The sequence below is a fragment of the Xenopus tropicalis genome, chromosome 5, assembly GCF_000004195.4.
Source record: "Xenopus tropicalis strain Nigerian chromosome 5, UCB_Xtro_10.0, whole genome shotgun sequence".
Classification (NCBI taxonomy): domain Eukaryota; kingdom Metazoa; phylum Chordata; class Amphibia; order Anura; family Pipidae; genus Xenopus; species Xenopus tropicalis.
Genome location: NC_030681.2, coordinates 134,615,079 through 134,641,959, shown reverse-complemented (window position 1 = coordinate 134,641,959; position 26,881 = coordinate 134,615,079). Strand labels below are relative to the sequence as shown.

The window sequence follows — 26,881 nt, the reverse complement described above, 5'->3', positions numbered from 1 at the left end:
ATGTTTAATATTTATTAATTTTCTAAATTTAAATGTAAAACTTTGGTGTCTAAAGCCTGTGAGCTCATGTAGAAGTCAGTGGGATTTGTCCTTGGTGATATGTATTTATTTATTCATTTTTCAATTAGTGTTTTTTTTTTAAATTTTTCAAATTTTTGAGAGTTTGCAGTTCCATTGAAAATAATGAGTAAAATATGAATTTGATACATTCAAGATGATTTATTTACAATTGTATTTGATTGTTTTTTTTATTCATATTTTTTAATTATAGGCAAACATTTGAGTTTTCAAGTTTATTCAAATTAAAAAGAAAAACTGGAAAATTCACAAATTCAAATTTCAATAGAGGATAGTTTACCAAACAATGACATTTTTCGGTTGAGATTAAGTGATTCTGATCAAATCAGATGAAGATTAGTAATGTGCAAATTTTTTCACCAGGCATGGATTCGCATCGAATTTCCGCATTTTGCCATTGGGGAATTGTTTTGTGAAACTTCAGCAAAAAAAATTCATTGCGTGTCAAAAAAAGTCAGGGGTCGCATCAAAATGGGTAAGGTTGCAGCAAAATAGGTGTGGCCATGGCAAAATGGGTCATGGCTAAAAAAAGATACATACAACAATAGAAATTTGTGCTACAAGCGCATTTCATGGATTTTTCGCCGTTTTGATAATTTTCCTAGCGTTTCGTGAATTTTTCAGCAAAGGGAAATGGGATAGATTCGCACATCACTAATGAAGATCAGTTGGTACTGTACACATGGACACTCTAGTGTATACCTGTGTATTTCAGTGACTGTTTTCAATTTCAGAACCAGGCATGTGTTGTTTTCTTCTTTTTTCTTCAACATTTTAACTAATCAACTTCTAATATCCCTTCCTGTCCATAGGTTTGTGATGGGTATTGGTCACTCAAGTTATCTGAAACATATACATTGTTCATTGGTAGAAACAGGGTTTAATTTACAAAAGTTGCTGTATTTAAATAAGGCTATTTTTGGGAATCTTTGTATCACATTGAGGCTCTGCACGTTGGGTTTCAGAAGGTGATAATGAGACTTCATGTATTTCATTGCAAATTGAAGCACTGACTACTGTACATGTCTAGCCAAAGTAATCTGGAACAAGTATTTTAGTAGATAGCGAGGAGAGAGGAGATATTGTATGCTGGGAAAACTAAAAGTAGCCATTTTCAGATTATGTGCAACTAATAAAAAAATGTGGGCTCTTCATTACAAAAGGAGTTTCAAAAACGTGGCCCTTTTTCAATGTGAGAACTGCTCTATTTTTACTTTTATTTTTGCACAAACATAACTAATGGGCCAAAGCATGTTATAAACATGTGTTATTAATATTTGTAATGTAATAATGTATAATATATTATCCATAATTTCGTAGACTGCCATTTTTTACTTCATTATAGTACTTGCTTACATGGAAGTACCCCACTGTCATTGGTTATTAGTCAGCAACGGTAGCGAATCTGCCCCGATTTTTTTTTCACATGCGTGGGGTTTTTCTTGCTGTGAACGTGCCTAATTTTGATGCGACCGTGCATATTTTGACACAATTGCGCCTATTTTTCCGCTGGAAATTTTAGTGGAAGTTACGTGAAACAATTTGCCAATGGTGAAATGCAGAAATTCACTGCGAATCCATGCCTGCCGAAAAAAATCGCTCATCACTATTAGTCAGCCATGGGTTAGGTTTGAATTTGTTCTTTTGTTTAGTCTGTCCCAAGATTCCCTGTTGCTCACTCAAATCAAGTGAGAGCAGCAATTTCCCAAAATATGATAACTATTGCTTACTTATCATGACATGACAACATTTTTGTTGGGTTTTTATGAGCTTTCAATCATTTTATACGGAGTATGTTCCTTAAAATGTAGTAGTAAAGCAATTTGCAAATGATTATTTTTGTGGTTAATTAAATTTTAGTTTTGAGCTCTCCAGTTTGAAATTACAACTGGTGTCTGGTTGCTACGGTCTCACTCGCCCAGATGGTGCTGTTTAAATGTCAGATTGGCAGATGAATAGGAGAGAACCTTAAATGAGATAAAAGTAATAAAACACAAAAATGATACAAAAATGTCAGCCTCAAAATGAATCTGGCTGCTGGGCTTCACTGACCCAGATAGAGAGGCAAAACACAAATGCAGATAATTAAAAAAAAAACAACAAAAAGTAAATACTTTTCAAAAATAGAAGAAAACCAACTGCTAGTTGCAGAGAGTAACAGAGAACCAGTCAGGACTGAGGAATCATTTATTTAAATAGTTTAATGTGATGAACGGCATTGCACATTCTGAAGAATCACAAGAGGAAACAGAACCTAGTCAGACTATATTTTGGTTATAGAAAAGAGAACTTCTATAGTTTTCACCAAAGTGCTTTGGGCATTTAAGTTTACTAGGCATCCTGGCTCACCAGGCATCTATGCACACTAAGCAAAGTGCAATAGTTATGTTGGATCACTAAGCATCTTGGCTCATTAGGCATCCTGGCTCACTAAGTATTTTGGCTCAGTAGGCATCCTGGATAAGTAGGCATCTTGGCTCATAGTCATCCTGGCTCACTAGGCATCTTGGCTCATTAGGCATCCTGGCTGATTAGGCATCTTGGCTCACTAGGCAAAGTGCACTAGGCTTCCTGACTCACTAGGTATCTTGGCTCATTGGGCATCTTGGCTCATTGTGCATCTTGGCTCATTAGGCATCTTGGCTCATTAAGCATCTTGGCTCACTAGGTATCCTGGCTCATGGGGCATCTTGGATCTTTGGGCATCCTGGCTCACTAGGCAAAGTGCACTAGGCATCCAGACTCACTAGGCATCTTGGCTCATTGGGCATCTTGGCTCATTAGGCATCTTGGCTCATTGGGCATCTTGGCTCATTAGGCATCTTGGCTCATTAGGCATCTTGGCTCACTAGGCATCCTGGCTTACTGAGCATCTTGGCTCATTAGGCATCCTGGTTCACTAGACAAAGTGCACTAAACATCTTGGCTCACTAGGCAAGATGCACTAGACATTCTGCAGAAGTAGCTATGACTTTCTCCTGTGGGATAAATGGAAATGGTAAGTGTATAGTATAAACTGGTGTTATATAATGCTGGTGTACAGTCTATAAAGCACACTGGCTCTTCGAAAAGAATTGGGGGAGTCATCAGGGCTTTTGTACCCCTGATAAAGCAGATACAGACATGAACTGAACTGTCAGCAGATTAGGAAGAACAAAAATGATGCAGATGCAGAATTTTTTCACATCTGCGATTGCACATGTGAACATATTTATCACATATGCAAATAAATCTCACACTCCTTAAACCTGTTGCCTACTGCCATTCATAGTATTGCAGTAAATTAACCACGGTAGTCTCATTTTTACTGGATGCCCCAGTACAAAGCAGTATACAGTATATAGAAACCCTACTGAAGTCAAGGTCAGCAAGTGACGGAGATTTAGAGATTCATTGCACTATTTTCTAGAGATTCATTGCACTATTTTCTAGAGAAAAAAAATGCTTGGGAAATGATGATTGATGGCCCATGATTGCCCTGTAACCTATGTTTACAGGTGGTTGGTTAATGCTACCTGTTGATTGGTTGCTATAGGTGGCTTTTCAACAAAGTGTTCACAATCAGATCAACACTGCTTTACATTCATTTACAGTCATTTAACTAGAATGATATGAACAATGGTGAACAGCTTTATTAGCTAATATGTGGCTTTAATCTGCAAGATTTAATAAACTATGAGTATTTATTAAATCCTTTACTAGTCCCTTTAAAGCAGTAACAAATTTAAACTAGAATGTCCATATAGAATTCATTTAGCTCATCACTAGCAACATCACTCCTTTTTCTGAAGGTGTTTTTCTACAATATGATGTACTGTGAGATACATTGGATTATTAGAGCCCACTCTATCGGTAAATGTATTTATGAAAGACACATACATATGAACACAAACTAATTACTTATGGCTTGCTTGCTTTAGCTCTAATACTACCCGTAGGCCTATTATAAGAATTTCACAGTCTGGTACTGATTAAGCATTTGTTAATTCTGTTGGAAGAAGTCCATGAATTGACTTACCGTAGGGCACATATCAGCATTAACTGTATATGTACAAGCTGTATAGAAGTTTTATCAAGATGGGTCCATCATAGTTCAAATAGAGAGCATATAGAGGACTTTGGCAACCCACCTATCAGAGAGAGAGTTTATATCCATGAGTTACACTGAGATTCTGGATTTGCTCCATTAATTTATCATAAACAGCGGGTAGGACTTAAAGAGACAACTGAACTATAAAGATCATCAACATCATTTGCAGCTACATTCAAATATGTCTACAAAGTAGACACACATTTTTGTCCTTCTTGATATATTATACACAAATTTTAGTATACACTGCTTTGCTGGTGCCTACAAGTATGCTCCCATTTATGGAAAAAAACAATGAATTGGAAGTAAAAAAAAAAACATGGTGGATCAAAACTTTGCATATTGTACTTGCTTTATAGATGAACCCTCATATTTAGTGTAGCACTGACTATTGACTTGAGCTAAGTTGAGATACAGTACATTGAGGAAAAGCTCCAATGACTTAATGATTTTGATCTTGTTGACCCTTTGCTTGTGGATGAGATGATGAAATTATTTTTGAAGTGATTTTTGAAGTGATATTCAGTGAAAAATAAAGTCCATTAAAATATACAAAGAATAAGCTGTAAACTTTTTAGCCTGTTTGTCCATTTTATCTCATAAAAAAGTAGCAGAAGTTCTAATTTACCGCTTTTTAGAACTGTGCAGGCATCACAAAGGGTTTTGATAAGACTTGATTCTTGATAAGAGAATCCAAGAAAGATTCAATGGGTTTCAGCACGCACTATTATCTACAATGAACTCAGGCATGGATGGTGTTGGGGAAAGGTCAATAAAACAAAAAAGGATGACATGATTGCAAGATTGTTGGTGTTCGGGTATATCTGTTGGTTTACCTTGTATAATTATACCCCCATGGTCATGGTTCAGAAACTCTTTGTTGATAATTAAATGTATAAGCCCTAAATCTAAGATAATGGGTCATGTAAAATATTGTATGTTGCTTAGTGTTTATTTGCCAAAGACCAGTAATTAAAGGTATTTTTAGGAACATAACTAGCAGACTGTTAGGGGCCTATGGATTGGATTTTGGAATTGGAAATATTGGAATGAAGAAGGTGGGTTATTTAATGCCATAAAAAATGGAAATGGGTTGTATTTTAAGCTTTTTCAAGATTATAGGAAAGTCTTGATGAACATGGTATTGAAAAGTACATCATTATTAAATGTAAGTAGTGCTTGGAGATGAAGGTGGGTTATTGTGTGTTGGTACCCCAGAAGTGATGGCATTCCCATTCTGATAGTGCTAGTGAATGAGCATTCAAATGTGGAGGAACTTGGTGCACGGCCATAATGATGCTAGATTTCTAGGGAGGAATCTCTGTATTGTGGGGAAAACATGATGATTTGTGTCTGAAAACCGCACTACGCACAATGTGCTGCATAAGTAAATCTAGGGAGAATTTTTTTTTGGGGGGGTGGGACATGTCAGAGTATCCTTTACATGAATTTAATTTCTATTATTTCTGTTTTCTTTGAAGCAAATTCTTCAACCCAACAGATGCACGGGTTTTTCAACCTCAGCTAAGCTCTGTTCTGGTAAAGAGGGAGGTCTGAATACATTTTTGAGAATGTATTTCCCATAGTTACATGAAGCAGACAGAATGATTTTTATACACATCATTAGTCTGATTATTAGGTACCATGTCTTTCTATTCAATTCTGCTTTAAGTAAAGTCAACCAGATTTAACTAGAGGAATAGCACCTTTTCATAATCATTCCATGCTTTACTGTACAGGTATGGAACCTGTTATCCAGAATGCTTGGGATCTTGGGTTTTTCGGGTTTTTGGATGACCCTATTTAAAGTCTACTTAAAAATCATTTAAACAGTAGAAAAAAATCCAATAGGGTTGGTTTACCACCAATAAGGATTCCTTAGTTGGGATCAAGTACAAGGCACTCTTTTGTTATTACAGAGAAAAGGGAATCATTTAACCATTAAATAAACCCAATAGGGCTGTTCTGCCCCCAATAAGGGGTAATTATATCTTAGTTGGGATCAAGTACAGGTACTGTTTTATTATTACAGAGAAAAGGGAATCATTTAACCATTAAATAAACCCAATAGGGCTGTTCTGCCCCCAATAAGGGGTAATTATATCTTAGTTGGGATCAAGTACAGGTACTGTTTTATTATTACAGAGAAAAGGGAATCATTTAACCATTAAATAAACCCAATAGGGCTGTTCTGCCCCCAATAAGGGGTAATTATATCTTAGTTGGGATCAAGTACAGGTACTGTTTTATTATTACAGAGAAAAGGGAATAATTTAACCATGAAATAAACCCAATAGGGCTGTTCTGCCCCCAATAAGGGGTAATTATATCTTAGTTGAGATCAAGTACAGGTACTGTTTTATTATTACAGAGAAAAGGGAATCATTTAACCATGAAATAAACCCAATAGGGCTGTTCTGCCCCCAATAAGGGGTAATTATATCTTAGTTGGGATCAAGTACAGGTACTGTTTTATTATTACAGAGAAAAGGGAATCATTTAACCATTAAATAAACCCAATAGGGCTGTTCTGCCCCCCATAAGGGGTAATTATATCTTAGTTGGGATCAAGTACAAGGCACTCTTTTGTTATTACAGAGAAAAAAGGGAACAATTTGTAAAATTTTGCATTATTTGATTGAAATAGAGTCTATGGGAGATTGCCTACTCGTAATTTCGAGCTTTTTGGACGATGGGTATTTTATACCTGTATTAATGTAGAATTATTTCTCTGCTTGGCAGATTTCCCCATTTTTCACTGTTCTATGGCAGAGTGAGATTTTTTGGTAGAAACTGTTTTTTATATTACAATAAGTGATACAGTTATCAATGAAAGATTTACAATAACGTGAAAACAGTATAAACTATCCAAATTTTTAATTAAGAAAGCTCATTTATTTTGCAAAAAAATATTTGTGGGTGGTGATCCCCTTTAAACTCCCCAAAAAAATCAGTTAGATTGTGGAACATTATATTCTGACTATTAAATTGATCATTGCTGTTTATTTGTGTTCCTGCTAAGCTTCACCTCCTTGTACTACCCAACTGGGGCTTTGCCATTGATTGCAGATTGCTAGGCTCAGTGGGCTAAATACAATAATAATAAGTCACATTGCTCTTGCATATATAAACGATTATGGTAGATTTCTATTCTGTTACAGGGTTCCCAGCACCAAAAGTGTTATGCTTGAGTCACATATCACAGGTATATCTTCTGGCATTTACAATGGCACCACTGTCAGCAGCAGTATTCTATGGGCACTTGGATGATCCAGCCTGATCACGTGGTTTGTTAAGGAATAGCTGTGGTTGTGTCCTGAGACTTATAAGATGTTTAACTGCTTTAATATAAGGCTAATGGCACATGTGGAGATTAGTGGCCCATGATAAATCTACATTACCTCGGGCGACTAAACTCCTTGACAATCTCCCCGCAATGCCATCCCACCGGCAAGAATGTAAATCACCGGTGGGATGGCATACGCTTTGCTTCGTTTTCCCGAAGTCACCCGGAGTTGCCTCTTAAGGAAACTTCCGGTAACCTCAGGAAACCAAAGCGACATGTATGTTATCCCACCGGTGATTAACATTATTGCTAGTGGGATGCCTTTGCGGGGTGATTAGTCGCCCGCGGTAACAAAGATTTATCTCAGGGAGGCTAATCTCCCAGTGTGCCACTGCCCTAAAACGGGACTGCTATCTGCTGGAAGGGTCCTGCTACCCTCAAGGGTTAAATCTAAGCTGTATCAGATTCATGATAACTGTTATAAAAGGCTTTCTACTCTCTTCATTAGGAAAGTATTGAATGTTATCTAGATTGTTGTGTCATAGTTCTTTACATATATATATATATATATACACACATATATATATACATATATATTCCATATACCTTTTCACCCACCAGTTTGATTGCCATGGCTGCAGCCGTGGGTGAATAATTGCCTGTCTTCACAGGAGCATGTTCTGGAGCTAAAGTCGAGTGCTTTCTTCCTGATGTATGCCTCATTTGGATTCAGCCGACAGCCTTGGGGCTGTATTATTCATGCCTTGACAGATAGCACTCACTAAAAGCATTGGAACAGGGCCAGGTACTGGCAGAGAGATAGTGAAGCATTGCATCTTGCAACCGAGAAGACGCGGTATAATAATATTAAAAAAAAAAAAAGAAAGAAAGAAATCCTTATATTTTCCTTCTGCAGGTTTCACTTTGATGGGGATATTCATTTGCATCAAAATAAAATATCCTAAAAATAAAGGCATTTTCTCCCTAGCCCAGGCTGGAAAAATAGAACACAATTTTCCACATTTAATTGCAAAGCTGATTTTAATTAGTACGGCGCTGCATGTGAAAAATGAAGATTCACTTGGATGAGTGTAACACATTGCGGTGTCTGCTGAATGCTCTAATTAATGTATGGCTCCTGTACAACAGGGTGCACTGTGGGATATTCATAAAATATTCTGCAAGCAATGTCAGTCTTTCTGGGTTTTAGGTCACAGTGCCTCGAAAAAATAATAGTTCTCTGTCTGCTATGCGGTAATAGTTTTCACCCTCATTCTTTTGCTTTCATACAGATCAGTAGATTTTGACAGAGAAGCACATCAGTGGCAGGGTTAGAGGTGGAAGGTTGATTATGTCTGGGAACCCAGGACCCCTGGCATTTCCCACCAAGCCATAGAGCTCTTGATATAGCAGGAAGGATGTAGGTGCTATCATTGTATCATCTCATTTGGTATATACAGATATTTTATTGGATTGTTTAAGTTATCCACTTGTCACCATGGAGCCAGGGTCGGGCTGGGGGTGAGCCTCGGGAGCCCCTGCACCCCCCAATGGCCCCCACTGCAGCCTTTCAACCCCCTCCCCAGAGCATGTCTAAATTAAACTTACGGTCAGTGCATTGGGGGAGGCAGGGAGACCTGCAGCTTGGTATAATGCCCTGTGGGGATTGGGTCTGGGCTGCTTGGGTCCTCTGGGTTTTCTCCCAGTCTTCCAGTGGCCCAGTCCGACCCTGCATGGAGCACCTATCGCCATTGCTTCTATGCATGTTCTTGCAACTTTATTAGAGTCCTTGTCCTGCCTGCCTTGGTTCTCACACCTACCAGTCCCCTGTCCTTGTCCAAATCAGTCCTTTACTTTCCAGCCCATGGTGATAATATCTTTGGTTTTGGATTTGGCCTCTTTGATTGCTCTAGAGGTCCTTGTATGTTAGATACAACACGTCTGATACACCTTCAAACACACACTGGGGCTCATTTATAAACACTGGGCAAATTTGCACCTGGGCAGTACCTCATAGCAACCAATCTGTGATTAGATTTTTCCAGCCAGCTGAAGGTAGAACAATGAAAGCAAACTTCTGATTGGTTGCCATGGGTTACTATCCAGTTGCAAATTTACCTAGTGTTTATAATTGACCCCCACTGACACGTCAAAACTCAAATATACTATCTCCTTACATAGCTCCAAAACTGCACAATTGCCACCAATCGGCATGTAGCTATAAACAGTCTGTTAGAAAACAAAGCCAAAATTTTATTGGCTGCTACGGATAACCTCACTGATCCAATTTATTATCTCTGTTCGTAAATAAGCCCCAAAATATGGTCGCTGTTTCTGTCCTATTTAAGCCCGAACTGTTCCACAGGAAATGAAAATGCTATCAATATCCTTTCTGTCACTGTTTGTAAGCAGAAGCATCAATGCAAATGTGATAATTATTTCAGATATTTTGTTGATGGAGCATCTCCAGTGTGAGCAGAAGCCAGAGCAGCCTGTCACACCTTTCCAGAGGCATTCACTGCTGAAATGATATATTGGCCTGGACTGGTACATTAAAAGTACCTCCGCTCTTCTGCATACAAATGAAGCCAGTACACTGTCTACTTTAGCAAGATGTTCTGTGGCAATAAAGACAGTTACAAAAAAATAAAAAAAAGTTGACACATTTAAAGTCAATTATTCATATATTCATGGTCTAGTGCCAGCATGTCTTTTGTATTTGTGTGGTCTGCTACATTAACCTCATTTATAGTCAAAAACGTTCATCGTTTTATGATATTTTCTGATACAAGATGATTTAGGCAACTCTAGGGATGACCAACTTGACTCCCTCCAACTGTTGCTGAGGGTGAAGGCATCTATCAACCCCCCGAAGGCCTTCGCTTCTCAGGGGATGCTGGCACTTGCTGCTAAACTTTAGCTTCAGGGGCAAAATATAAATAGCTGCTTTATCATATAGTACACATCATAATCTTCACAAGTGATAAAAATAGTAAAGACAAAATTTACAGAAGGAAACACTGACAAAATGTGTGTTATTTTGACCTACAAAATTAGCAATCAAGCAGAGGAAGGGCTGCTCTAGCACACAATAAAGGTTGAGGGAAAGGGTTTCTTTGTCCTGCTTCAATCAAGCTGGTAGTCAAAATGCTCCATGTGGTGCTATGGTAGTAACTATGGGCAAAATAGAAGAAATGCCATACTGTAACATTCAAAAAAAGAATCAGCAAAAATGTAATGGGGGAAAAATCATGGGTTTTTTTGGGGGGGGGACTCTATTTTATGTGTTTTGTAGATTATGCGGAGATTTGTTATCTCCCTCTCTCTCTCTCTCTCTCTGGGCATTCACAATCAAACAGCACAGGAAACATTAGTTGCCTGCCTGGCCCCTTAGAGAACCTGCAGGAGTGACATGGGGTCTCAACCTGAAGGCCAGTTAGAGATTTGAGAATAACGTATATTTGCTTTTCTAGATAATTAAAAAACCCCAACCTGAAGGTCAAACTAGGTAAAATTTGGGGTAACAACATATTTGTGGCCTAGATATTTTTGGAAATATAGCTGAATGATTGAATGTCAATCTGTACTTATAACTGTTCCCTTGTTATGACCAAACTGGGTCCCTGACCAAAGATTTGACTGTCAAAATGAGCTTGAACAAAAAATGTAAGCAACAAGCTCTACAGGGTTAGTTAGGAAAATGGCAAAAAAGGTAAATGCTAATTGCAGTTCTAAAATACAGTACCATGCTGGGGGTTGGGGTAAATTTAAGTATAACATACAATTTAATACACTGAAAAAAAATGTACAAGCCTTGAACAGTTGTATATATAGGACATGATAAACACAGTGTCGATATTTACCTTACCCCCGTACTCAGGGGGGTAAAAAAGGGTTGAAAAAAGAAGTCTGCTTAGAATTAACAAGTACAACCATTCAAAACATATTGTAAACTATTTGTACAACAAATATTAATCTTAGCAAAACACAGCCAACTATTCCTCCAGAGGACCGCCCTGACCCAGAACTTAAAGCCTAGTTCCTGCCTTTCTCAATTCTCCATCCGAGGCTGAGCTCCTCTCCCAGGCCTACCCAATAATCCACTCACCTTTCCAACTACCCATTTCAGGGCTCAGAGTCTAACCACTTCTTATTGCGATTGACTACTCCAACCATAACAATGGTGGGATGCTGGTCCCATTGCTAATCTACCCACCTGCTGCACCAGAACTGGTAAGCTATTCCTGAAACCTACCCCTTTTGCCAAACCCAGGAATAACACTAACCAATAGCAAACCAGTCTTCTGAGACCAAAACTTCAATACAACTGATTTCTTACCTGAAACCCTGTTAGTTCTTTTGTAATTTCATTTGTATTACAGGTATCGGACCCCTTATCCAGAAACCCGTTATCCAGAAAGCTCCGAATTACGGAATGCCCGTCTCCCATAGACTCCATTTTAATCAAATAATTCAGAATTTTAAAACTGATTTCCTTTTTCTATGTAGAAATAAAACAGAACCTTGTAATTGATTCCAACTAAGATATAATTAATCCTTATTGGATGCAAAACAATCCTATTGGGTTTAATTAATGTTTTATTGATTTTTTAGTAGACTTAAGGTATTGAGATCCAAATTACGGAAAGACCCCTTATCCGGAATACCCTTGGTCCCGAGCATTCTGGATAATGGGTCCTATACCTGTATAATCATTTTTATTCTGTAGCCAGGCATGTTATTTAATTTATTTGCCTAATCATATGTATTGTATACAGTATATCTATATATGTGTGTGTATCAAGAGAGAGAGAGAGACTTTATGGCAAAGATTTTTAGTCTTTTTTGTTTATCCCCCTGAACCAGAGGACCACACATATATACTACATATATACTATAATACTGTATATACAGAAAGTTACAAGATGGCTAGCTAACAATTAAATTCTAAAAGACAACTTTCAGTTCACTAATTGAAGTGTTAGTCACTAGCTCACCTGCTGCTATTTCTATTCCGTGACCCAGGTTATTTGACCTTTAATGTTAATGTAGGTAGAAAATTACCTTGAAGTGAATCAAAACTGACTAATGAAGATGCTGTGTATTTTTCCCTTCTCCATCCAAGGTCACTTTAATAGGAAATGGGCTACAATTAACTAAATAGCATATTTATTGATGTAACGCACAAGCCCTTATTTACTGTATTTATTTTCAACTGAGTAACAGCCAATGTATGGATGGATGGGAAGAAGTAGCAGTTTTACAAGAATATTTGAGGTGCTTTGTTCAAAAGTGATAGGTAAAGTTAAATATAAGTCTTTATAAATTTATATACAAGAGGTCAATAATTTGGTCAGTCAGTGGGTGACTCTAGAGTCTATAGGTAAGTTTCAATGCATTTGGTATTGTAGCACCCCTTTATATAAATGTTTTCCTACCAAGTACCTTCGGGCCCCCAAAGGGAAATACTCTGGATCAAAAACTGGGCAATGGCAAACATTTTGATAAACTGATTAAAAAAGTACCATTTTCTGTCATAATAAAATGAGCATTAAGGAAAAACTTGGCTAACAGGAAATCTATATCCTACAGCAATGATCCCCAACCAGTAGCTCACGAGCAACATGTTGCTCCCTAACCCCTTGGATGTTGCTCCCAGTGGCCTCAAACCAGGCGCTCATTTTTGAATTTCTGGTAAAGGAGGCAATTTTTGCAGCCATAAAAAAAAGTATATAGCCAAACAGAGCCTTCTATAGCCTGCCATTCCACATAGTGGCTATCAAATAGTCAATTATAGCTCTCATTGGCACCTCCAGGAACCTTTTTCATGCTTGTGTTGCTCCCCAACACTTTTTCCACTTGAATGTGGCTCACGGGTATAAAAGGTTGGGGATCCCTGTCCTACAGATTATAGTGTTCATCCGCTAAATAGATAATACTGCATATGTCTGTAAAAATGGCTGCTTCCATTAGCTCATTGTCCAGAGCAAGCAGCTGCAGAGATGTTGGTTAGATTGTATGGATTTTTTTGCACATAACAAAAATATTGCCCTGTTTACATTAAACACAAAAGCTGGTCCCTTGTGAAAGCAGCACAGATGCCAAGGTTGACAAGCAGATCAGTTCTCAGTAATAGGTCTTGTACAGCCAAGTGAATTTACATCATTAAGAGTTTGTAGCATGGGGAAAATTATTAGTGGAGCTTGCCCATGACTGAATGAGATTCAAGCTCCCAACAAACCCTTAAGGTGGCCACACACGTGGCTACTAACCTTCAGGACTGAAACAGCAGATAAGGAGGTAGAAACAATTTCTACCTCCTTCTGCCGATTCAGCCCTGACGGCAGATTTTGCTCAGGCGCCTTCTATGGCGCCCGATCAAAATCTTTTAACCTGGCCGATCGGTGAGTCGACCGATATCAGCAGACTCCTGCGATATCGATAGACTCGCCGACATGCCATACACGCACCGCAACTTTTTCGTATGTCCCGCGATTTTTTCCGTCGCCGTTACGACTTTATTGTATATTTTCCGCGACTCTTACGTCGCGAAAAAATCGGATTGTTTTTTCCGCCGTTTACAATTGCTCAATACGAAAAAATGGTGACGGCGACGAAAAAGGCGCGCAAAATACGATAAAGTCGTAACGCCGACGAAAAAATCGCGCAAAATACGGAAAAAATGCAACGTCGACAAAAAAGTCGCAACATTTTCGTTTCCAATCCGATTTTTTCCCATTTGGGATTCGGATTCGTGGATTAGTAAATGTGCCCCTAAGTCTAATAGATAAGCAAATTATTTTCACCCGTATGAAATACAGAATAGGCAGGAAGTGTTCTGTCGTTTTGGTCAGCAAGATGTAGTCCTGATGAAGAGGACTGGCTCTAGATAAAATAAGAAGACCCTTTATTCATCTGTATGTAAAGCAGAAGGTATCCTGGGAAGAAAACCAAGGTGTGCTTCAGAAATGTCCATTTTCATGGCACATCCTATTATGTTTTAAATAAAAAAAAGGGCAGTTGCAGATCAGATCTAAACTACAGACTAGTTACACCGTAATTGGTGCTCATTAGTGCAGTGCAGAGTTTACTTATCAGCATATGTAGAGTCGGGGAAGTGTACCACATACAGTACATATGGTTTCAAGCCATTAGAGGCTCCCCTCATTTGTATGGAAAGAAAATGGAGACCTGGGAAGAGAATCAAGTTTACTCCTTAAATTTCCATTTTGATAAAGGTTAATGCTTACCCTCTGGGTTGGAGCAAAGCTAAGGTAGTTTCTACCCAGCGTCTTAGACAATATATTGTTACAGTGTGCTCTGTGTCTACAGTAAATAGCTGTAGTTTAAAAAGCTTGGAATGGCACTGAGAAGATAAAGAAAGGTAAAGAGCAGTGATCCCCAACCAGTGGCTCGGGGGCAACATGTTGCTCTCCAACCCCTTGGATGTTGCTCCCAGTGGCCTCAAAGCAGGTGCTTATTTTTAAATTCCTGGCTTGGAGGCAAATTTGTATTGCATTAAAACCAGGGGTACTGCCAAACAGAGCATAGGGACAAACAAATAGCCAATCATAGCATAGCATTTGGCACCCCCAGAACTTTTTCATGCTTGTGTTGCTCCAGCCACATTTTTTACCCATTTGAATGTGACTCACGTGTATAAAAGTTTGGGGTCCCCTGGTATGAACCCTGACTGGTTATATACTCTCTTGTCAGTTAGAGACCAGAAGGGATTCCTGGATGAAAAGGAATTCTAAAAGAGGCTGTGGATTCACAGCACCATTGCGTATAATGTATAGCCATGGTCTATATTTGCCTAAAAAAATCCATGCACATTCATTATTGTTTAAAGGAATCCACACCCCAAAAATTATTGTTATTGAATTAATATGTACCTCATCTGAAAAACATCAATTATCATTATATATAATATTAATGCTGTCACCTACATATTTACTAAATAAAGCCATACTTGAGCTGGATGGTCACAACCTTCCATATCACCTCTCATAACCCTCCAGTTGTGTTAGAATCCCCTCAAATCAACAGTCTAGGAATTTATTTAACATTCTTGAAGGCACAGCCAGTTTAAAAGGACAACATCTGCAGCAATGATGACTCCCTTAGCAATACCATAAAACTATGGCAGAACTGCTATACCCGATGAAAATGTTATGGTTCAGGTTTCCTTTATGAACCTTGTCTGTGTATCGTATGATCAAGTGAAGGGAACTAGACTGAAATCTTAATATAGAAACTTACATTGGTGCTATAAAAAAAGCATAATAATACCAATGCAGTTCTAGGATTTGTTATCCATAATGCTTGGTACCTGGGGTTTTCTAGATAAGGAGCCTATCCATTATTTGAATCTTCATACTTTAAGCCTGTTTAAAATCATTTAAACAAAAAATAAACTGAATAGGATTGTTTTTCCATCAATATGAATTCCTGCAGCTTAGTTACCCTCAAGTACAAGGTGCTGTTTTATTATTATTACAGGTATAGGACCTGTTATCCAGAATGCTGGGGACCCGGGGCTTTCCAGATAAGGGGTCTTTCTGTAATTTGGATCTCCATACCTTATGCCTACTAAAAAATCATTTAAACCTAATAGGATTGTTCTGCCCCCAATAAGGATTAATTATATTTTAGTTGGGATCAAGTACAGGTACTGTTTTATTATTACAGAGAAAAGGGGATCATTTAACCATTAAATAAACCCAATAGGGCTGTTCTGCCCCCAATAAGGGGTAATTATATCTTAGTTGGGATCAAGTACAGGTACTGTTTTATTATTACAGAGAAAAGGGAATCATTTAACCATGAAATAAACCCAATAGGGCTGTTCTGCCCCCAATAAGGGGTAATTATATCTTAGTTGGGATCAAGTACAGGTACTGTTTTATTATTACAGAGAAAAGGGAATCATTTAACCATTAAATAAACCCAATAGGGCTGTTCTGCCCCCCAATAAGGATTAATTATATCTTAGTTGGGATCAAGTACAGGTACTGTTTTATTATTACAGAGAAAAGGGAATCATTTAACCATTAAATAAAACCAATAGGGCTGTTCTGCCCCCAATAAGGGGTAATTATATCTTAGTTGGGATCAAGTACAAGGTTTTGTTTTATTATTAGAGAAAAAGGAATCATTTTTAAGAATTAGAATTATTTGCTTATAATGGAGTCTATGGGAGATGGCCTTTCCATTATTCATAACTTTCTGGATAAGGGGTTTCCAGATAACGGATCACATACTGTTTTATTATTACAGAGAAAAAGGAAATCATTTATAAAAAAATACTTATTATTACAATGGAGTCTGTGGGAGATGGCTATTCTGTAATTCCAAACTTTCTGGATAATGGGTTTCCGCATAACAGACCCCATACCTGTACAGAGAAAAAGGAAATGGTTTTTGAAAATTAGAATTATTTGCTTATAATGGGCTCTAAAGGGGATGGCCCACTCATAAGTCTATATAATGGGTTTCCGGAGAAGGGATTTCATATCTTTATTCTGACCAAAGCCAAATCCATTGGGGAATCTATTACATATACATTTCTGTAAGTTGTATTTAATGAGACAAAACATGTATAATATTTGCATTATTTAATGTTGCCCGTTGCCCAGGAATGCGTACCTTTCCTCATTTGCTGGGGAAACAGAAGTGCTTCCCCCGGTCTCATATTGTTATGTGGCTGTATTGGTGCTGGAGCAGCTACTGTAGCATGTGATTAGCAAGGAGTGATATGGAGCCTCGGGGAGAGACGCATGGTATTCCCTAGGCTGAGCGTGAGCTGCATATCAAGCGCTGACATTTTAAAACGAATGTTAATAATCTCTTTGTAGCGAGAGAACACGGAACTTTAAAAAAAAAATAAGATAAAGTAGAATATATATACAAAAATAATAGTTCTTGATAGAGGAAATAGAGTTATTAGCTACAGGCTGATGGGATGCAGCGGCAAATAAATTAAGGAATTGTCTATTACATCTTCAGACAGTAAGTATTTTCAGGCTTCATTAAATCTAGACTTTTTTCTTCGAGTCTTTTCCTCCCTTTGTGGTATTTCAGTAATTGTTTGGAACTGACGTTGCTCATTTCATTTCATGATAAAATTATTTGTAATTTGATGATGAGTTATTTAGAGCTTAGAGTTTTGCCTTTAAAATGTGCATCGCTATGTGAATTAACAGGATAATTTATATTGCAAACTCTTTCAGCTCGGTATTAATGCAGATCTCTTCTTGTAAGAGTGCAACAGACATGAGCGTAGAGAAACCAGACATGATATTAGAGGCCAAAAGGCACAAAATATCAGTATGAGATTAGACTAAATCCATAGGCAAAGGTTGCTGATACTGCCATCCTGGGACTACAATTCCCAGCATCCACCTGGCTGCTTAGAGCAGAAGGTAATTGAGTGTGCTATAGGCTGCCTGTCCCTGCCAGATTAATGAACTTTATCACTAAAGTCATTAGTTGGTTACAATTCAAGGTGTTGTGACTTTCCTCCATTACAGAAGAGAAATCTAATGTTTATTGCAGTACACCCGTTGCATGTATAGGCAGTGGCTTATACAAGATGGTCTGACTGCATTCAGTTACCTGTCCTCATATGAACTTTCCAGAAGCGTCAGCGTGTATTTTTAAAGCCATGTCTCATATAGCGTGACTGAAATCCCTTTAGATGGCTTTCCATATTTCTTGCAGAGGATATTGAGACAGAAAATCTCCATAAAGGAAAGAGACTGGAAGGATTTTCTCAGTTTTTTCCCTTGTGTCTTTACCTATACAGTGCATGGAAGATTCAATTTATCAAAGTACATTTTCATCTCAGGGTTGATCCAAATATGATATATGATTTTGATGAAAGATAGATAGAAAGATATATAATTATTTATATAACATAGATTGTGTACGCAGCACTGTACAGCAGAACAATAAATTAATTGAACAAACAGGGTAAATATAATAATAATAATAATAATAATAATAATAATAATAAATAAAAAGTACAGTTACATTAAAGGGCTGGTTTACCTTTAGGTTAACATAAGTATGTTGTAGAATGTCCTGTTTCTATCAACTTTTCTATTGGTCTTCATTATTTATTTGTTACAGTTTTTGAATCTTCTGCATCTTTCCAGCTTACAAATGGGGGGGTCACTGATCTCGGCAGCAAAAACTCTATTGTGAGCTTACAATACTATTATTATGGTTACCTTTTATTCCTTATCTTTCCAGTCAGGCACTTTCCTATTTATATCCCAGTCTCTCATTCAAACCATTGCCTGTTTGCTAAGGTAAGCAAGACCCTAGCAACAAGATGGCTGCTGAAATTTCAGACTGGAGAGCTGCTGAACAAAAAACCTAAATAACTAAAAACCACAACAAAATAGAAATGAAAAACCCATTACAAATTGTCTCAGCATATCAAAGTCTATGTATGTCATACTAAAAGCTAATTTAAAGGTGAACAACCCCTTTAAAGATTAGAAGCTAAGTGTCAAAGACTAGAGGATAGAGGACCTGGCCCATAGAGCTTACAATCTAAGTGGGAGGGTTATTTACAGACACATAGGAGGGTATCTAGTGCTGCAGGTTACTGTAAGTGACACTGCAATATAAGTGCCAGGTCCAAGTTTAAGTGCTATGTGCTCCAAGAGGTGGTCTTTGGGTTTAGTTCTGAAGAGCCTGAGGGAGGACTCTCACAGGAGGAAATCAGGAATGGCATTCCAAATGTAAGGGGCAGCAAGGCAGAAAGGTTTAAGGTTTTGGCAAAGTGTGGTCAGAGAAGGAGAGAGTTAAATATTCCCCCCAGACAACATGCCGAGTTGACAGGATTAGGAGGAAAGATGATTAGTTTAGTTTTTGTTAGGTTAAGCTTGAGGTGCCGTAAGTTCACACAGTAGGAGATTGGTAGGAGGTTCATCCAGCTGGAAATTGCTAGGTGGCTTCTCTAAAATACTCTCAGCGGCTGTTTCATTACTTTCCTACAAGGGTAAAAATTAAACCACTGAAAAGGAAGTGGGAAAAATATATTGTTCAGCTAGGGTTCCTTTTGTGAGATGCTTGTTTCTATAATGGCTACAATGCTGAAAGGAACTATCCTACAAAACAAACATTCAAGTTTTAGCATAATGTTATACTGTATTCATGCCTATACTATTTTTATATCTTTCCTATGTCACTCTAACACATATATTATCAACAGTATTTTAGGTGTCATTGAATATTAGGGGTCTCAGACTAAATGGCCTTCACTGTTAACCGCTACAACAGGATATTTGGAGCAATGCTAGTTATTTTGATACCCCTAAGTCGTCATTTAGTCATTCATGTTTAGCTTTGAGTACTAATCATGTAAATTATTTTTATAATAGAATCCTTCTTATAATGTCATTCTATTTCGTTGCAGTGTTTATGGGTGTCCCTTGGCTAAGAAGAGGAAAACACAGGATAATAAGCCCCAAGAACCTGCCCCTAAACGAAAACCATTTCCTGGAAAGGCAGACAACTCCTCAGTAGATGAATGCTATGAGACAGATGGGACAGAGGACATGGATGAGAAGGAAGAGGAGGAAGAGTACTCAGATGCCAATGAAGATCAGGATGATGAAGAAGATGAAGAGATAGATAGGGATGAAGAAGAGGAAATTGAAGACGATGAAGAGGAGGATGAAGAATATGGAGAGGAAATTGAAGACGATGAGGAATATGAGGACTATGAAGAGGATGATGAAGAACAAGGTAATGCTTAAGGTATTTGTGAAATAAAAATTGAATACATGAATTTAAAGAGTTTGAGATGCTGCATACATGAACTGCACGAATAGAACACATCCCCCTAACAGACAAACGTAAACATTTCCATCATGGTTCTACTCATTGTTAAAAGATGATTCCTCCTGCCTTGCAGCACAGACATATTGCCCAAGGGGATGTTAGGAAAGATCCAAACCCACTGCCACTACACAATGGCAGCCTTTTACTATTTACATGATTGCCCCCCTTGTCCACAATGCCATTTGATTTGTAAACAATATATACGATGATTAATTCTATGGTTTCTTAATTCAACCAATCAATTTTTGATCTCAAGTTTTTTTTTTTTATTCTCAATTGCTGGAATTTTTATGATAAAAATAATGAATGCTTATTTGCAGACAAAGCTTGATTGCAAAAAACATCATATTGATTGCAAAAAACATCTTATTGTTCTGTTAATTTTTACAAATTCAACTGTACAAAACATTCTAAAAATAATATAACTTGAATGCTGAAAATACACCTCCCACTGACTTTATCGAAGCTTTAGCTGCCAAATTGTATTGCGGTTTTTGCTGCCAAATAGTGATGAGTGACGTTTTTTCCCAGGTGTCTCTGACAAACCAATGCCCATAGATTCCAATGGCTGCAAAAAAAACAGTTGTGTGGCATGGAAAAAGTTGCAGTGAAAAAACACCCATTGAATTTAGTGCATTTTGCAAAGTTTTGCTGTTTCGCAATTTTTTTTTTCAAAATCTGAGTGCAGAATTCCAAGAAGAAGTGTAGTAAATGTTCAATAAAATTGAATTCATCCTCCTTTACCCCTGGAACAGTGGCTTTGATAGTGAGGAATGTCTAGAACTCCCACCATAAAGTAAGATAAGGCTGCAGTTGTAAGGCAGACTTAAGGTATGGAGATCCAAGACCCTTTATCCAGAAAACTCTAGGTCCCAAGCATTCCAGATAATAGAGCCTATACCTTTACAACTTACTAAAGCAGCAATAGATTAGATAAGGTAAAATGAATCAAATGTTTTCAATAATTTCTATTCTATTTGCAAACAATAAGACTATTATAAATTGATTAGGGATTGATAGTATATTATTAGAGGATAAGTGTTCAATGGAAGAATTGCTAAGGGTGATATACAATGGAGAGAAGTGCAGAAGATGTAATTGGTAGCCCCAATGTAAGGGTTTATTCTCCATAAATACAGAAGGAAGAACTGGTATTCTAAGTGGTACAGTATTGCCCACCTGTAAACAAGCACTTACATTTGTAGTATTCTCAGATGCAGAGCACAACTCACATGAGTGCCATAGAGTTGCATTCCCAAGGACCTTACCTCAACCTCCTCTTCAGCTCATTCATTCTATTAGTACAGGTTAGTGGAGTTCCACTGCACACCTATGTACTGCCCACCTCTCAGCCTTATCTTTGCAAGTAGCACCTTGCTCCATGTTTCTAAATGAACCCTATGGTGTTTATAGATTAGGGAAACAATGCCACAAGCTTGGAAATGTGCCGAATGTGAGCGACATCATAACAAATGCCTGTGACAGTTTGCATCCTGCCCATTTAAAAGAGCAGTGAAATAATGTTTTGAAGACCAGATAATGGCATCATTGTTCTGGGCAGCTGTTTTGTCATATGCCAGGATTTTGGTGAGGAAAATTTCTAATCCTGTTAACAGTCTCATTGCCTCATTGGCATACAGAAGAGAGAACAGCTGCCAGCTTTCAATAGTAGAAGGTTTTTAAAATTAGAAGGTTTTGTTTGTGTGAGTGATGTTATAAGTCTGAACTGGCACCTAATTATAGCAGTGTGGTCAGAAAGCAGCGCAAAAGTAAGTCAGATCCATAACATGCTCCTACAAGGACTACTGGGTAGCAACAGCAATAGTATTGCATGATAGGTTCAAACTGCTGCCCACCGGTGTGGTTTTGTGCTCAAGATCTAACGATGTACCCGTTAACATAGAGTCCTATACAGTTCTGTTAGAATATTCCAGGCTGTTCTAGAATGGATGACTTTGCTGAGACATTCACGTGTTTATGATTGGCTTAACATCATCTGTCCTTCAGAATACAATATCCTGATGCGAATGGTTTTACCACATGAGCTGTTGCAAGCAGAATTATACAGTATATGTTATGGGCAAGTATTCTGCTTGGGCATGTGAGGAAAACAACACACTTCATCATAGAAGTATTGCAAATTCTACATGTACTGTACCTGCTCATGGCAAAAGGCTGATTTTTATTGAGGATTGTATCAGGTTTATTTGCCCTTGTGCAAAAGTCACCTATATCATACTGTTGCCACCTAATATGGTTGCTCTAAGTCCCCAGCACTATATACTGCATGCAGGGTAGCCTTCACAATGAGACTTTTGTTAGGGATTATTCAGGGTTTTTTGCCTTGGTCCAACCTCACATTTCAGGGTCCTAGTGAGATTATCCTGCAATTGACGTGTTCATCTTGATTTCATGCCTGTTTTAATAGCTTAATTTGAGACTAAATTATACAGCCATTGCAGGGCACTCAAGTATTTAAGTAAAAAAGCCTTTATATACATAAAAAATAAACCCAACGCACATCAACCCCACAAAGTCAAGGGGGCACAAAGAAAAAAAGCTGGCCTGTTTTTGGGTTTATTTTTGATGTAAATAAAGGCTTTTTTACTTAAATACCCGAGTGCCCTGCAATTACTGTATAGTTCAGTTATGTGCCTGTAGATCCTACAGGGGATCTGTGCATTGAGCGCCGGACCCTATATTATATCTAATTATTGAAAGGAGTTCATCACCAACTACATATTACATTACTGTTTTGAGAATGAGCCCGTTAAATCATTAGTACCCTGTGATATGCCACAACCAATCCTATTCACATCATTCTTATCAATTATATTACACTAGAAACTGATTGAATCTAAAAATAGTTGCTCAAATATAAGAGAATCACTGCTATTATCTGGGTAAAAATAGGGTCACCTGAACATCACATCTGGCTTTTTACTGGTTAATAATATGCTGACTACATCAAACCTACTAAATAGGCTCCTAGAAATCAAAACTTATTAACTTAGTCCATTTACTCCTGACTTTGTATTTTGGTATAAAGAAACAACGCTGTGGGAAGTTATTTAATTTCTTTCTGCTTACTTTAAAAATGCAATAAAAACTATCAAGATAGTAGAGATTCTTTGGGTTCTAGTTTTCCTAGTCTCCATTCAGACTTTAGAACCCACTTTACTAACAAATATATTGGACTTGACTGACTTGACAGGACTGAGACTGGACAAATATGAATTTTGCAAATACCTACAGTTACTTAGGCCCATAAAATTATATTACAGGTCAAACCAGAATTTTCTCTAAAATATCTTATAACTTTATACACTTCACAAAATAATTAAGTACATTTCACAAAATGGGATCAATAAATTGAGAAACCATTTTCACAACATGCAGTATATGGTGGTCATGTAGTAAATTGTACACATTTTGGTCATCTGTATTGTGATTATTTACAAAACAAAATCAAATTTCCAGAGGCCGCTAATATCTCTACAAATTGGCAAACAGATCCCCAAAGACAGACTCCAAATGTTTCAAAGGCAGTTAAGGAAATGTCTCTAGATGCATCTTATGAATTGGCCTCTTGTACCTACAAAACTAATACGATTTACAAAATTTGTCAAGTCTTTGTAACCGAATTAGATACCCTTTCAACTTCTGCAACTTATTAAACTAAGCAATTCTATATATATATATGGAAGCTTGTCAGCTCTTGTAAAGGACATACCCTGTAATCAATCAAGAAATATATCAATTAGTACTACTGCTAGATTTACACTGAATACTTTGTCTACATTGCAATGTTTTTCTTCTTTCTTTGCTTTGCTAAATTTAAAATTTGATAAAGTCTACAACAACTGGAGTTTTTAAAAAAAAAATGTTTCACCACTCATCCGAGTGGCTTCTTTAGTTCAAATTTCATTTTTGAACTGAAGAAACCTCTCAGATGAGTGGTGAAATGTTTTTAAGAAAACTCAGAAAAGTCCAGTTGTTTTAGACTTTATTCTACTAAATACTGTATATCTTGTCCTAGATGAATGAGAATCTTCATAGACATATTGCTACTCATTTTGGGGAGAACACTCTAAAATTGGTGCAGGAATATGAGAGGATGGCCAGAAAACCTGCGGATTATAGAAATCATATTTCTGAATAACAGGTTTCTGGTTTACAGATCCCACATCTGAAGCAACTAACATACAAATAGAATGTAGTGCGACATTATTCAAAAGCAACTGAACCCGGTAGTTTCTAATGATAGAAATATATAATTTCACAGAAGAAAAGAGCCAACTGATGCATATTCTGCCCATTAAATACTTAATTGATTTTTAAGCTCGTACTATGGCTTCATAACTACTCCATGTGTGTTTATAACCTTTTATTAGTGTTATGAACCCTGTATCAGTCACTTTTTTCTTTTCTTTTTTTCCATGTATTTATTAGCTGATCTACTTCCATATTTTGACTTTAAGTTTTTCTCCTTCCACTTTCATACTGTTTCCCCCTACTTTCTATTCTGCTACCAGAAAATGCTTCTCCTTGAACACTTTTTATCCCATTGATACTATACATTAGAAGGATTTTATTCACATATTTTCCTCCAATCAAAACTGTACATATGTACTATTTAGATGTGAACATTAGTAGTCATTTTTATGAACATTTTTTTCTTATAATGAAATCTCTCTGTAGATACTGTAGAGTCTCCAAACTCTACAAAAGATTCAGGACCTAAAACATGGCAGAACAACTTCTCTCTTTCTACTAATAATATTTCTCCCTATACAACATCATTTTTGGTTTGGTCCACATTTTAAATCATGGTAATTCTGCACCTCACCAAAAATTCCCACAAATTTTCTGGAAAGACTTAGCTCTGGATACTTAGGTTCTATATGAAAAAATCCATAATTATGTCTATCGCTGTAGGGTGGATCTGATCACTCAATGTTATTGTAACCACAGGAGAATATTTTAAAAATAACAAATGCTTTATTACATGGACAATGTTTGTCCTGTAAACTATAACAACCAGTTGGATAATTGGAACTTTTACTGGCTCAGTAAAGCTAAATCTTGATTGGTTATTCTGGCTTAACAGACAAAATATTGCCCTTGTTCCTACTCAACTCCTATTTGCCTTTTAGAAAGGTGATTCATAAAATGAAGTACTTGAATTAAAAGTGGCTAATTGTTATTTATGAATTTATGCAGAGTTTGGCAATGGAGTACTTGAGAGACTCGTGTTGGTGCCCTTTGTATTTAATAGCATTCATTTATATCTATTAGTGACATCACAAAAGGTCAGGAATAAACTTGAGTCTTTGTTTAAAAAAACTATAGAAATACTTTATGTCTGTACAATAACATACAATATATAATTTTAGAGTTAACTTGTAGATAAGTTGTCGATTAGATATTTCATCTGCTATTAAAGCATTTTGGTGCTTTATCCTTTTGCTTCATATCTTTTGAAATCCCTCTTTAATAATCATGTTGATCCTTAGGAATGCAATGTATAAAACACAAAGAAGGCATCTGTAAGGATAGTCAAACAAGATCAGAGGAACAATTTCACTCCAAGTTTTATATAAATCAAATGGAACGTATATTCATCTGTACTAGTACTAATACAGGGTCATTTTTACTGGCTCTATGGCAAATAATATGCTATGACTACTGTGCTTAATATGTGAGAACCTCCATGCTGGCACAACAGTAAGAGGATAATGTTAATGTTTTGTTGGAGGATGGAGTAAATAGTTCATAACATCAAGTTCCACATTTGTGTCCCTTTACTCCCAGTTCGGACATTTCCACCGTTTTGCTAATTTTTCGCCATTCCTCAAATCTTTCTGGGGGACAGATTCGCTCATCACTAGCATTCACTATCACAATCTGGCAAACCCAATTTCTGATATCACTGAACTATGAATATGACTTGAGTTTTACAGTAAAAGCCTTCTTTATTGCATTTTAATTTACCCAGTTTTCTTTTCATTCATGGTCCTGAACCAAGATGATCTGCCAGTTTTCATATCTGGATCCTTTCTTGCCAATAAGTAATCAGACATACATTGTTTGATATAAAACATACAGACCTATGTATCTGTAACATCTGTTTCTGCCCTGATGTCCTAATCTACCTACTAATTGCCAGGTTAGGAATTTTATTCCCTGGTATGGAAGTTCAGTTCCCATAAAACTTCTTGCCTTTCTATAATTGTTTACCTCAGAACCCTGGCAGATTACAACTTTAATAGCTAACAATTAAAGCCCTTTCTCTGCTGACCTTTTGGAGAATCCATGATCATGCCTGCATAGGGCCACAATGTATGGGTTTGAAGTCTGTGGCCAAGGATGAGTCTGATATGATATAAACCAAGGAGGTCATATAAGTTATCATGAAAGCAGAGTTGGCAAATGCATCAGGGAATCCGTGGGTTAGTTACTTGAATGGTTTCAAAATGATTATGATTATGAAGATTTTCATTCATCCAGGTCATGATAGATCTAGTATATGTAAATCTAGGGCAACTTATCAAGTCCATTTGCTCTAG

General features: G+C 37.2%; 1 protein-coding gene across 11 annotated transcripts in view; it reads left to right on the top strand.

Annotated features, from left to right (window-relative positions):
- Positions 1-26,881, top strand: part of myt1l (myelin transcription factor 1 like) — a 303,857-nt gene that overhangs the window by 199,197 nt on the left and 77,779 nt on the right. For all 11 annotated transcript variants that reach the window (XM_031902860.1, XM_031902863.1, XM_031902856.1 and 8 more), the window contains one exon: positions 19,885-20,216. In XM_031902860.1, the coding sequence (XP_031758720.1) occupies positions 19,885-20,216 (332 nt within the window). The remainder of the gene's footprint in view (positions 1-19,884; positions 20,217-26,881) is intronic.